General features: G+C 38.6%; 2 protein-coding genes across 4 annotated transcripts in view; one reads left to right on the forward strand and one right to left on the reverse strand.

Moving 5' to 3' along the window:
- Positions 1-1,022: 1,022 nt before the first annotated feature.
- Positions 1,023-9,838, forward strand: tacc3 (transforming, acidic coiled-coil containing protein 3). 2 transcript variants are annotated; one of them, XM_041811857.1, is made up of 17 exons: positions 1,023-1,128; positions 3,098-3,263; positions 4,761-4,888; positions 4,973-5,019; positions 5,094-6,210; positions 6,320-6,371; positions 6,457-6,595; positions 6,703-6,761; positions 6,857-6,987; positions 7,153-7,228; positions 7,362-7,490; positions 8,720-8,787; positions 8,872-8,915; positions 8,997-9,157; positions 9,242-9,348; positions 9,426-9,546; positions 9,638-9,838. In XM_041811857.1, exons 2-17 carry the CDS (start codon positions 3,099-3,101, stop codon positions 9,701-9,703), a joined length of 2,610 nt encoding a protein of 869 aa, XP_041667791.1. In that variant the 5' UTR covers positions 1,023-1,128; position 3,098; the 3' UTR covers positions 9,704-9,838. The 2 variants fall into 2 exon arrangements, with proteins under 2 accessions (XP_041667791.1, XP_041667792.1); XM_041811858.1 differs by having other exon boundaries at positions 6,320-6,362.
- Positions 9,839-10,380: 542 nt separating this feature from the next.
- Positions 10,381-12,494, reverse strand: part of LOC121525884 (fibroblast growth factor receptor-like 1) — a 34,240-nt gene continuing 32,126 nt past the window's right edge. Inside the window, exon 8 of one of the 2 annotated variants that reach the window (XM_041812078.1) lies at positions 10,381-12,095. In XM_041812078.1, coding sequence (XP_041668012.1) covers positions 11,650-12,095 — 446 coding nt within the window. In that variant the 3' untranslated portion in view covers positions 10,381-11,649. The remainder of the gene's footprint in view (positions 12,096-12,494) is intronic. The other variant, XM_041812079.1, reaches the window with a different exon arrangement.

Here is a 12,494-nt window from a genome sequence, read left to right on the forward strand (position 1 = left end):
TATTTTGGTAAAGGCTTTAGGGCCAGAAAAGTTCACATTTCAGTTGACTTGCCTGTTAGTGGTCCTCCACTGGCTTTTATTCTTTTGTTTTTTCCCAACAGTTTATTACAGATTTGTGAAGCAGGAAATGGTATTATACCATAAACAATGACAGTTAAGTACATTATTCTTTGCGAACGCTATTAAAAGGAATATTTGCTTGTCTTTACTATTTTTGTGTATTTGGTTCAAAGGCAGACAAAAAATCATTAATTTATTCTCAAAGCAAACCATGAATTCACTTTAATACTGACTTAAGACCATGAATTTATTAAAATCAAAAACTACCCTGTTTAGATCATCATTTTATTGGTTTTATACAGTAAAGGGTAACTTACAACACAAGATCAGTTTCTGCAAAGATCTTCACATTTTAGCCTGTTTTGTTTCAGTTTGTTTTCAGTTTTCAAACACGTGATCTTTACATGCTCCTTGAAATAAAACTAGACTCAGAGAAATATCCTAGATCCACTTCCTGTTTCGCTGGAATTCCTTTATCTATACGTAAATCAATACTTTTAGAAACATTGAAAGCAATTTATACTGAACCCTAGTTCAAATATGTAGACAACATAATATTGGGGGAACTGCACCGTGAAATGTCAGAACTGATGTCAAATTACGAGCCTCGTGGTTATACCTTGTAGACGGTTGAATCTAACTTTAATAATGTAAACCAACTCTTTTTCTTACATTCAAAATAGCCTCTCGCCCAATGGGTAGAGAATACATAAATGGGAAAAAGAACAAAGGTGATATATTGCGATTTTCTTAAAACGTATGACCTGTTGAAATAATTCTCTTGTCGTGTCAACAGTCTTTGAAAATTGCCATTCAGGGCTGTGCTCATGCTCGACTGAATCATATCCGCTCTTCAACCCGATTGGATGCTGAACCCGGAAGCGTGTTTCCTTTGAATGTTTCTGATGATCTCATTGGTGCGTTTCAAGACTTTTAAATTCTAAACGGTTGTTTCTCGGGGCAGGCGAGGGCTATTCAAAAGCACATCATTACAGCTCCGCCAGCCTGCAGTGGAAACTTTTGACGAAGTATAACATATTTTCAGCCAACTACAACTGTGTTTTTAAGGTAGGTGGCATATTCCGGATGGCAATATAGCATTTAAAACATCGTATTTCGTTTTTTACAAACAAAAATAAAATTACATCGTCCTAATTTTAATGTGAACTTTTGCGAGGTTTGATGTTTGGTTTTCAGGACCAAGCTCATCCTTTTATACATGATATGACGCCCTACAAGTAAAGGTGAACTTGTGTTGTCAATGTATGGGGATAATTTAAATTCTGTTAAAATTAGAAAACTTCGAGGCTCAAAGTCTTTTAGGCTGGAATTCATTAGCTGGTCATTTGTCGCTACTTTAGCGTCAAATGACAAGCTAACGTTCGTCTGTGGCTAACGTAAACTTAACTGCGCACGTTCTGTCACCCAATACACGCAAACGTTACGTTGGCATTTTAATAAAGGTACATCAATATTTTACACTTTGTTAAGAAGTGAAGTTGGCCTTATTTATAGATTGATGAGAACGTTGGCCATATTGATCACAAGACAAATAAGACAAAGATTTTATTGTACTGTTATTAGGGTGTGCACATGGATGTGGGAAGAAATATCCTGTGATTGAACACAAGTATCACCCGATTGAGAAAATAATTATCAAAGTTTTTATACAGAGTATTCTAGCAGAAAACATTACCATTACAATATTAAAACACTGTTTTAACATCATAGCTGCCATTTGTATATTTGCTATTACAATCTAAGAAACCCAGTTGATCATCCAATATTAATTCATAGACCAACTTTTTGTCACTAAAAACGGCAGAATATATCTTCTGCCAATCTAAATTCAAGCCCTTAAGATGTAAATTATCACCAGTTTACATATTTCACTGCAGAGAGGTTATAACACTAAAAGCCAGTTACCTTAAACTGAGCCTGCACGTTTAAAAAAAATATTCAATGTGCAATAACATTGTTCAATACTGTTATGTTTATATAAATTGTGACACATTAGAGTGCATGTAAGCTATAATAAACAATTTTGACAGTGTCTTAATTTGGCACAAATTAATCCAAAGGCCACTTTACCTTCATCTGACTGCATGAAAAGGTGTGAGAGAATAAATATACAGTATACCCAGACCTCGAGCTAATATTACACATGCTAAGTAAGAAAGAATTTATTGAATCCATTAAAAAAATTGTTTATTGTAACTCATTGCAGTGAACTGAGGCATGAGCAATGGGTTCATTTGAAAGGCTCGTATTGTAATGACCGTAATAGAAATTTGGATTAACTGTGCAGCTCCACTTATAACAACGCATGCAATCCATAGTATTGAGCTTGAAAGGACCCTTTCCTGTTTTGCATTATACCCTAGGCTCCAGGGAGAAAAGGTTGGAAATCACTGCTCTAGAACGTATTACTTGACCAGTCAGAAATATTTGTCACTGTAGGCCTCAGCCCCCAAGTTTCTGCTCTCCTGAGAAGTACTACTGCCAAAGCAGGAACTTTCTAAGGGTAGATTAATTACACTTAAACTAAATTATAGACCCTGGATCCTGTTATTAACACACGGTTCCCCAGAAGGTTCCTAGAGAAAGTTCCTGTTGTAAAAAGCACCTTTGGACAACAACATGAAACAGAGCCACTGTTCATGAAGGAAGTAACACTTTTCTCAAAATTAAACTTGTGAGCACACTCTGGTGGACAAACCGTGTAATGACAGAATTAATTAAACCAAAAGCATTTTCTTAAGTTCTTCTTTGGTCACTTTATACAAGAGTTGAAACCAATGTCTGTGTGAATTTAGAGTAATTTTCTGTGAAGAAATTGATTGAGACATATTTTTAATGATGATGAAAGTTTATGTGCAATTTTTTTTTTTTAAGATTATTTCACTCGCATCAGCCACCTCCATAACCTAAATTATCTTATCAGCTGGGAGCAGCTTGAAGAACAACGCCTCCCTTGGTGTGCAGTCACGTCACTCCAACCTGTTCAACTAACAGTCAGTCTTTCTGCTTTCTTTAGGATGAGTTCTGTTGAAGTGAATGATGAAAATCGTGTGGTCTGCCCTGGAGGAAAGCAGAACAGCTCAATTAATGACATTTTTGCCCTGGATCAGCCGACTGGGAGGCCGTCCATCCTGCGCCAGACTGAGAATCTGCCCAGTAAGACCGTGCCAAAGGGGACAAAGGTACTGAGGACTTTTACTTTGTTTAAAGTTGTGTACCCTATGTCTTGATTATTTTTCATAAACCAGTGACACAAGGCTGAAGTTTGACTTTCTTGTCTTCAGATTCTGCCATTTTGTACAGCTATTTTATATTTTATATATACGTTCTCTTAAACTTAAATAGTCTTTTTTGTTGCATTTTAACATTATTTTTAATTTTAGATTATTATGACCAAATAAATGAGTTTTGAAAATATTAACTGTTAATTTTTATGTAGACAAAAAAAAAAGTTTTATTAAACACCATTAACAAATTAACTAAGTGAAACTGCTGCCTGCTATGTAAGGGGGTCCTGTAGATACTTAAAAACTCTGGTATTTGATTCCTCAAATTTAAGGTCATGGAGTGTCTTGAAAAGATGTCTTTAAGTTTAGATTAAGAAGACAGATATATGATATACTGCTATTAACTAATTTATTTTAGCCTATACTGATATTAATATAAATAAATGTAGTTCAGACCCAAAACAGTAGTCCTTTAAACACACAATTTAAAGTTTGAGGATGAGTAAATTAACAAATTTCAGTCCTTAAAACACACTTTAAAAGTGTAGGGAATGAAGATTTATGAAGACAAGGACTTGAGCTGACACAGGTCTGTTGGTCCAGACCAAAACTCCACTAAATTAACTGTTTGAACAGACAATACTTACAACCGATATGGGCAGATTTTTATAGTCAAAATTTTGGCAGAAATGTTCATATCTGCTGATATTCACTTTTTAAGCAACTATCTGCTCATACTGATATCATGCTGATTGTATCGTGCATCCCTAGTTTTGATGGCCCTTTGACTCCAGACATGTCTGAATACATGAAATCTACACGTCTAATTAGCATTTTATGAAATTTTATCAAACTTTTTTGGGGGGGTTTGCTTGTACCTCCGGGCAATTAATGGGGTTTCAATTTAAATCACAATTCTGGCTTCCAACAATCATGACAACTACAAAAACGTGATTAAAGTACTGTGCCCCAAGCCTTTTTTTTTCAATTGGTTTTGTCATGTGGTAACTGTTTTTGTGTTTGATGTAATATTTTGGCCATGAAAGTACTTTTTTTATACATTATTTTTCACTAATTTATTTTCACGTATAACTTGCTTTTCAAATTGTTGAGAGTATTTGAGTAATGATGGTGATCTTTATACCATTTAAAAATAAGCATGATTGTGTTTTTTGCCTTAATAGAGCATCCCTATTTGTTTGTATACGGGGGAAATCTCAGCTTTTACAACAGCCTATTCTAATTTGGCTTTATGATATCAAATTCAAGAAATAGCAGGCAGAGACAACAATTATGAGTACAATTAATCAAAGCTGTTGAGTTCCCCGTAAATTCAAAAAGCACTGACACTGTGCAAAATGATATCCTTTTTTCTATTTGGCTCCTTGCGGGGTCCAACAGGGAAACTTTTCTGGTCTAACATTTAACTTGCTCAACATATTGTGTTTGCAGGTTTGTTTTCAGACTCCAAGAAGAGATCCTGTGACTAAAAGAATCCTGTCTCCTACCAAGTCTGTTAAGATGACAAGTGTGGATGAGTGTACAAAAGCGATGGAGTCCTTAAATTTGGATAAAACAAAGTATGAACACTTATCATTCTTCTTCTTGCTGTCAACATCATATCTTGTCACTTTCAACGGTAAAATCTTTTTGTGTGTTCACAGCACTTCACCACAAGATGCCACTGTGCAGCTTGATGAGCCCAAACAAGGTAAGTAATTCAAACATCATACCTTGAATGTCTCTAAACACAGAAAATTGCTGATAATTTCTTATTTTCCACAGAAATTTCGTCTTACCCAGATGATGAAATGCCGATTCAAAGCAAAGGAGGCTATCAGTTGGATTTTGACAACCTTGATGCTATCAACCCATTTCAAGGATCTAATAAGATGCTCCTGTCTCCTGCGGGACCTGTTGTCCAGAACCCACCTCCAGCTCAATCTGAACCTCAGCACACTAAACCAGAGAACATCTCAGAGGAGCCCACAAAAACAGAATCAGCACTCGATGAGACACTTCCATTCACTCCGTCTGTGGAAAACTCCCTGGTTGACAGCTCTGCAAACATCAGCTCCACAGACAGCAGTGTCATCACTGTGCTCAGGGTCCCACCAGTTGAGGAACAAGAATCCTGTACTGCCACACCTGATGAAAAACAGCCTGCTGATACATCAGCAAATTTTAATCAAGGCAAAGGGTCGGGCAGTTTTATTGAAGATGCTCCCCTGCCAGCTAAAGGCTCTTACAATTTGGATTTTGACAACCTTGATGTGATCAATCCCTTCAAAACCAGTGGCTCTAAAATTCAGAACTCCCCTGTACTTCAGAGAAAAGCTCCAGAGAATGACCAGCCTGTGGAGGAGATCCAGATAAAGGAAGATAAAACCACACATGCCGACATAGCTGAGGTGGCCATGGAGGTTCCTGTTCAGCCTGAGATGAAGCCCATAGCTGCAGCTGCCCCAATCTCAGCCATTGCAGCTAAACCTCCAACTGCTGAGTCCACTTCTCAGGCAGCAGATGCCCCAGTCAACAGTGGACCAGTCAAACTCGAGTTTAATTTTGACGATGGTGGTGAGGTCAAACAGAAGCCTCCACCTAAAAAATTTGGCAAAAGACCACCTGGTTTAAAACCTAAAGAAAAAAAGGTGCCATCTGATGTCAAAGCACCAGAAGAAACTGTAGTGAAGCCTGAAGCAGCTGATGTACCAGTTCCTAAAGGGTCTTATACTTTTGACTTTGACAAGTTTGATGACCCCAACTTCAACCCCTTTGGCACAAAAGCAGATGTGAAGAACTCTCCAATGTGCAGCAAGAAATCCAGCCCTGTGGTCATGGAAACTTCTGTTGAGGAGCAAACGGAGAGGCCTATGGAGAAGGAATCTGTGTCACAAGCATGGTATGCTGGCTTTTTTCATTGGAGTCTTTCTAGAATTTAATTGTGGTAGAAACTTCTCCTGCCAAAACCATTAGTTCACTGTCACTTATATACTTTTGTCACTTTCTAGTGCTGGAGAGAGCATCCCAGCTGCTGAACCCAAACCTGAACCAGTGAGAGAAGTACTATACTTGGATGTAATCTTGGATATAACTTTTGTTTGGTTATTTTTCTCACTGATCTTTTTTTTTTTATGTTGAATGACAGAGCATTGAAGACAAGGTCGCCTCTGGCCCTAACCAGACATTTCAGATTGAAGCTGAACAACCAGCAGAGATCCTCCCTGAGCAGAAGTCAGAGGCCGAACTCTCAGAATGGAATGAGAATTTTGTTCCTGGAACTGTGTGTAAGAAAGTTTCTTGCAACTCTGTTTTTTTCTAGTATTGAAGACTGTGTATGATGCATATTCAGAAAGCGTCAAATTTAACCACAGCCTTTCATCCCTTTTTCTAGTCATGGCCAATGACTTTGATGGACAGATTGATTACCTTGAACAGTTCGGGTCCAGCAGTGTAAGCACCAACTTCGTGTGTTTTAAATAACTACATTCTCTGATAGCCAAACTATGACCCACATGTATTTTAATATCACATATTTTTGTCTGCAGTTCAAGGAGTCTGCATTAAGAAAACAGTCGTTGTACCTTAAATTCGACCCTCTTCTCAGAGAGAGCCCAAAGAAGTCTGCAGGCCTGGCTGCTCAGGCCCCCGTTCCTCGTCCAGCGGCCCTTGTTACACGGTATGACGCACTTCTGTTTTTACTTACTCTGATTGCTGCTGTCAGAGGACCTTGGAGGTGAATTCGTTCTGCTCCAGGTGTCCTGTAAAACAAATGAATTTTGACTGAAATTCAACCACTTTGACTGCTTTACATGAGAGGCTTTGTTTTTTCTGCCTGATTCAGGCTTGAGACTCCACAGAAGACAGAAAAGACTGCACAAAAGGATGATTTCAAATTGCTGGTTGATGCTACAGCACCTGTAAGTTCATGACAACAGAGCTGAATGTTTTTTACAGCAAGTAGAAACACCTGAACACTGTTTTTGAAACCCATTCAATACAACCTTCTGACATCTCCTAATGTGATGTTTTTACTCTGTTAATGTGATATAGGCTCCTCCAATCATTGAGGGTCTCACCCCTCTTTTCCTCCAGCCAGCGAACACAGAGGAGGCCATTATTGAAGTGTTGAAGTACAGTCAGAAAGACATGGATGCTGCCATCGCAAGAGTCCAGGCGCAGGTTTGTCCTGCTTAATTTATTTGGCAAAGTTTTTCTGTTAAAATGACTTTGTTGAAGTGGATGTGAAGTCAGTGCTTAGTTTAACAACCACATTAGACCTTTGTGGAAGCTCAGTTTTCCAAACACTTTTTGAAGCAGTTCAAAGTTATCTGATTCTACAGCAAGATTTCTTTGACTGGATAAGGCTCTAACATCAAACATGTTTAACAGACAAGGCCATTATCTGCTGAATTTCTTGTTTTCGAAGCCTGAAACTGGACAAACGAGTGATTTTCTATTTTATAGGTATCACTTGTTTACAAAAGTGGGATAATCCCTTGTTAAATAGGAGACCAAGAGTTTTTAACTATTCAAAGTCAATTTCTTAATAAAAACTTCTGTTAGCAATCCTTTTCAAATGATTATTTGGGATAAAACAATAATACAGTGCATTCAGATATAGGGCTGACAGCTTCCATTGGATTGGTCGAGTGTTTGGTTGAAAAGCTTTTGTCCGACCAAGATCACCCTTGTTGATCACCCCTAGGCCAACCTGGAAGTTAGAGATGCACAGGTTCTGTTGTCGATATGTTTTTTTTGTTTGTTTGTTTGTTTGTTTTTTGTCTTTTGTTTTTTGCTCTACAAGCTCTTTGCAAAAAAAAAAAAATATTGCATGCTTTTTCAACAAGATAGTCTTCACAAGACTTAAAATTTGTGAAGTGTTATTGCAGTCAATTAGATTAAAAAAAACTAATGGCCTTCAAAGAACTACTCAATGGTAAACTGACTTCAGTGAGACCAGTGAAGTAAGCTTCAACTTTTCTTTGTGCACTTACTTCTGCGATGAAAGACTTGCTTCTTATTATGACCAACAAACTGGAAGGTTTGAGTCAGAGTAGTTTAAGCAGAAAACACAAACTGGGTGTAAAGCGGACGGGTAGATGAGATCACGTTTGGTGTGGTAAAGTTTAATGTTCCTGACTAACTCTGTATTCCTAATGAGCCATCTGTTAGCAACCATCTTTTGTAATGCGTGAAAATGATTCAAAATTAACAAGTGGGACATTTCCAGGTGTACTTTATGGTCTAGAAAAACTCTCTAAGCTTAAATTTACCGCAGACCTATTCACTAACAAACTCTTTTAAATATACCATAGACTTCAATATGATGGAACCGTAAGTGCCTAAATGTTAATCTAGGATAAATCATTTATTCTTAAATATAAATTAATATGAACTTTCTACTACAGGGGAAAGAAAGTGAAGAGCAATGGAGCACAAAGTATAAAAAGCTTCATGATGATGGCCAGGAGATGAGGTGAGCCTTGCTTAGTTTTTTTTTTATATTTTACATTTATTTCAGTGTTTGTAGATATTTAACAAGTTTTGTTTTTTTTTACAGGAAAATAATTGCAGAATTTGAGCTTGTGATTGCAAAAATGATGGGTAAGTTTAAAGATGTCTTTTACTGTCTAAATATTTTTGATGTAGTGTTTGTTGTGTTGTTAATTTTCTTGCATTCTTCAGCCGATCAGGAGAAGGAAAGGGAGGTGTCCCAGGCAAAGCTCAACGAAGCTTTGTTAGAGAAGGAGCAGGTGTCCAGCGACCTCAACGCTATGGAGAGATCTTTCTCCGACCTTTTTAAAAGACTGGAGAAGTACAAGGATGTTGTTGAAGGTTACAAAAAGGTGAGAACTGCAAATGTGCAACACATATCAAGTTCAAACAAAAGCTGGGGCAGTTTGAATGTTAATGTACACTGTTTCCTCCAGAATGAGGAGACCCTGAAAGCCTGTGCTCAGGACTATCTGGCAAGGATCAAAAAGGAGGAGCAGCGCTATCAGACTCTGAAAGCTCACGCTGAGGAGAAAATTACCCAGTAAGAAATCTGGCTCTTTTTTACTTGGGAAATATACAACAATTTTAAGTGTTTTTACCATTTATTGTTGATTTCAGTGCAAATGCAGAAATTGCTGAGGTGAGGTCCAAATACAAGGCTGAGGTGTCTGCACTTCAAGCCCAGCTGCGCCGGGAGCAGCTGAAGGTGCAGTCCCTGGAGAAGAGCCTAGACCAGAAGGTAAGAGCTGTTTAAATAGAAGAGTATACATAAGCATGCCTAAAATTATCATTATGCTTTTATAATTTCCTTTTTATATTGATGTTTACAGGAGAAGGAGGCAGAGGAGCTAACCAAACTTTGTGATGAACTGATCGGCAAAGTCCAGAGGGGTTGAGCTCATATGTAAACACTATAAAATACCTTTTCTTCTTTGTTTGTGCCCAGATCATTTTCTTGTGCAGCTTTTGTTTGTCTTTATCAATGTTCTTAAGAAAACTGTAAGTAAATAAAGATGATTTATGTGATTAGATAAGGTTGTAATAGTTTAAATGTTTGCTACTAGAACCACTAGGGGGCAGTACTTGTCTTTACATTCTCTTTTAAGTTTAGATTTAAAGTTGTATTTATGTATATGGATGCAGCATGTCTACAGCCAAAATACATTTTTTCATCTGCATCTTTTCTTAAAAGAATATGACAAATTTTCAACATACTCATCCATCATGTGTCTGGAGCCAGAGCTCATCTCCATCCTACGATGCTTACAATCAAACAAGAGCTCACCTGACACAATGCTCCCCTTCTTTCCTGAGCAATCACAGGCTCCTGTCACATCACTCCCACAGCAGGACAATGCACTTCCTAAATGGTGAAAGGAAATCCTACCTAGATTGGAGTTGAATGAGGTGGCGGTGCAGACCAGAGTGGAGTGGAGGGGGGCTGAATCACTTAAAAGGGGGAGAAAGATGCTGGTCACTCGGTGTAGTCTTGCAGGGCTTGTCAGTCATCTAAAGAGGGGACTGTGTAAGACTGCTCTTGTGTCTGTGCAGTGTCTATTCAGTCATTCATCGCAGTTACGTCTGCTGGCTGCCCTCTGCGTCACCCTCACAGATACTTCAGCTTGTTCAAAAGAAGAAAGCTGACCTGTCTGTACCCAGGACAGGTAACCTGCCACCGTTACCGTTATTTTACCCAAAAGGGCTTTGACACCCGTAGAGGAACACTCAACAGTTTCAGAGATTCATTTGTGAGGCATGGAACTTGTTCATTTCAGGTCATTTAATCAAACTACCAAACCATCACGCTTTAGATGACTTAGTTTTTGAGCCTTGAACAAAGTATATCATACAAGATTGTCAAATACAACCAATTACATACAGAAATACCTCAAATATTGGCATGAACTAAATGTGATTAAACTGGATGACGAAGTACTCAAAATGTACTATGCATAACAACAACAGTATACTTTAATAACATTACATAGATATGTAAAAACACCTTACTCTGAAAAATAAACTTTGATACATTATTTTAGCAAAATAAATTAAATACTCATGACTCAGTTTGATTATAATTGACTACAGCTTCATAAACTGTGGTTTGAGAAGGTGGAGGTCTAAATGAACACTACTTAACTCGACGTGCTTCCGACTGGTGATGGGAATCTACCTTTAGAGGTTCAAATGTCGATGAAGACCACATCAGGTAACACAGAAACACAATTCTTCCATCCCTTGCAGTCTCAGGCAAGGTTTGCACACCATAAAAATGTTCTACCGGTCTACTCTCTTTCACCTTAACAGAGGACTAAAATGAGGGATGGAAGAAAGTAACAAAGATAGTGGTCTGCATTCAAAACATTATGCATCTTTTACAAACAAAAGGACTACCTGAGTAGGAGCGTGAAGAACCAGCCCCTTTGTAAATCTTTAGTACCATCTTCATCCAGGCAGACCAAACAACCTCTGCAATCCAACAGCTGGAGAAGTAAGAGAAAAAACTTATCCATCTTCTGCTACACTGCAGAAGAGGAGCTTTCAGCTGGCCTGAACAGCTGCAATTAACTCACACATAGCAAAAATGTCCATGTCCTTTTTTGTATTAAGTGCACACCAAGGATCAATGCATTTTTAGTGGTGTGAGGATCTGAACAGTATAAAAAAAGCACCAAATCTGGAAGTCTGGATGTATCACTGGCCACTGTTTTCCCATATTCATGCTTTCCTGACAATCTTCAGCTATGAGACAAGTCCACTGAAGAGAGTAATGCCAGGTGAATGTCACTCAGAAGCTTTATAACTCACTGTAACAGTTCAAGAGTCATATTTGGCACTCGGGCTAACACTGGAAATGAATGTGTTGATGCTGATGTACTTTGCCATCCACATGGGAGTGAGTGTGTGTGTGAATGTCAGTGTAGATTTTAGGGTAGATTTTGGGTGGGATTGTTGGTCCTCCCTGGCTGAGGAGGAGCTGTTGCTGTGCCAGGTACTCCTCATAGTTCATGGAGCTCATGCAGTCTTTCTCCGGGCTGGAGGAGCTGGAGGACGGAGCCATGCAGCCTCGATCCCGCTCTCGATGCGGCAGCCGGTGGGAGCTATGAAGCACCTGTGCTGTGGTGGCTGTGGGAGGGCTGGGAGGGGGGCAGTGTTTTCGGCTCTGGCAGAACCACAGCAGCACCGTGCCAAAGATGAAGACTATCCCAGCGGGGATGCCGATGATGACGGGCCAGGGGAGAGAGCTGGAGGCCGGAGAGAACACCGGCGTGATGGGGGGCTTCGTGTCTGCAATGGAAGAGGGCCAAGATGGAATCAAAACATGTTTACAGCTATTAAACAAGGCCAAGAGTTTGTTTATTGCACAGGTGAAGTGCTTGAGGCTGAAATGAGCTATTCTTGATGTCAATTTATGATTATTTTATTGAATTAAATGTAAAAAAAACCAGCAGATGTTAAAAATTTTGAGTCTCTGAGCAGAGACATGCTTCTATCTCAAACCTGCTCAAACCTACTCATAGTTTATCAGATGATCACAAGCTTTTTTATTAAACCAATGTGCTGACTTAGGAGGACCATGACATGCACTTGAAAACTCTTAAGTGAGCTTGTAAGTGGACTTTTAGATAATTATATTTTAGTTAAATAATACATGAAATTAAAAAGGCAAAAATGGTGCAAGAGTCC

Source organism: Cheilinus undulatus, linkage group 18 (assembly GCF_018320785.1).
Source record: "Cheilinus undulatus linkage group 18, ASM1832078v1, whole genome shotgun sequence".
NCBI classification, from domain to species: Eukaryota; Metazoa; Chordata; class Actinopteri; order Labriformes; family Labridae; genus Cheilinus; species Cheilinus undulatus.

Coding starts and splice junctions, on each gene's coding strand:
- tacc3 (XM_041811857.1), top strand. CDS start 3,099: ATGAGTTCTGTTGAAGTGAATGATGAAAATCGTGTGGTCTGCCCTGGA. Junction 5,020..5,093: donor GCTTGATGAGCCCAAACAAG/GTAAGTAATTCA, acceptor TATTTTCCACAG/AAATTTCGTCTTACCCAGAT. Junction 8,788..8,871: donor GATGATGGCCAGGAGATGAG/GTGAGCCTTGCT, acceptor TTTTTTTTACAG/GAAAATAATTGCAGAATTTG.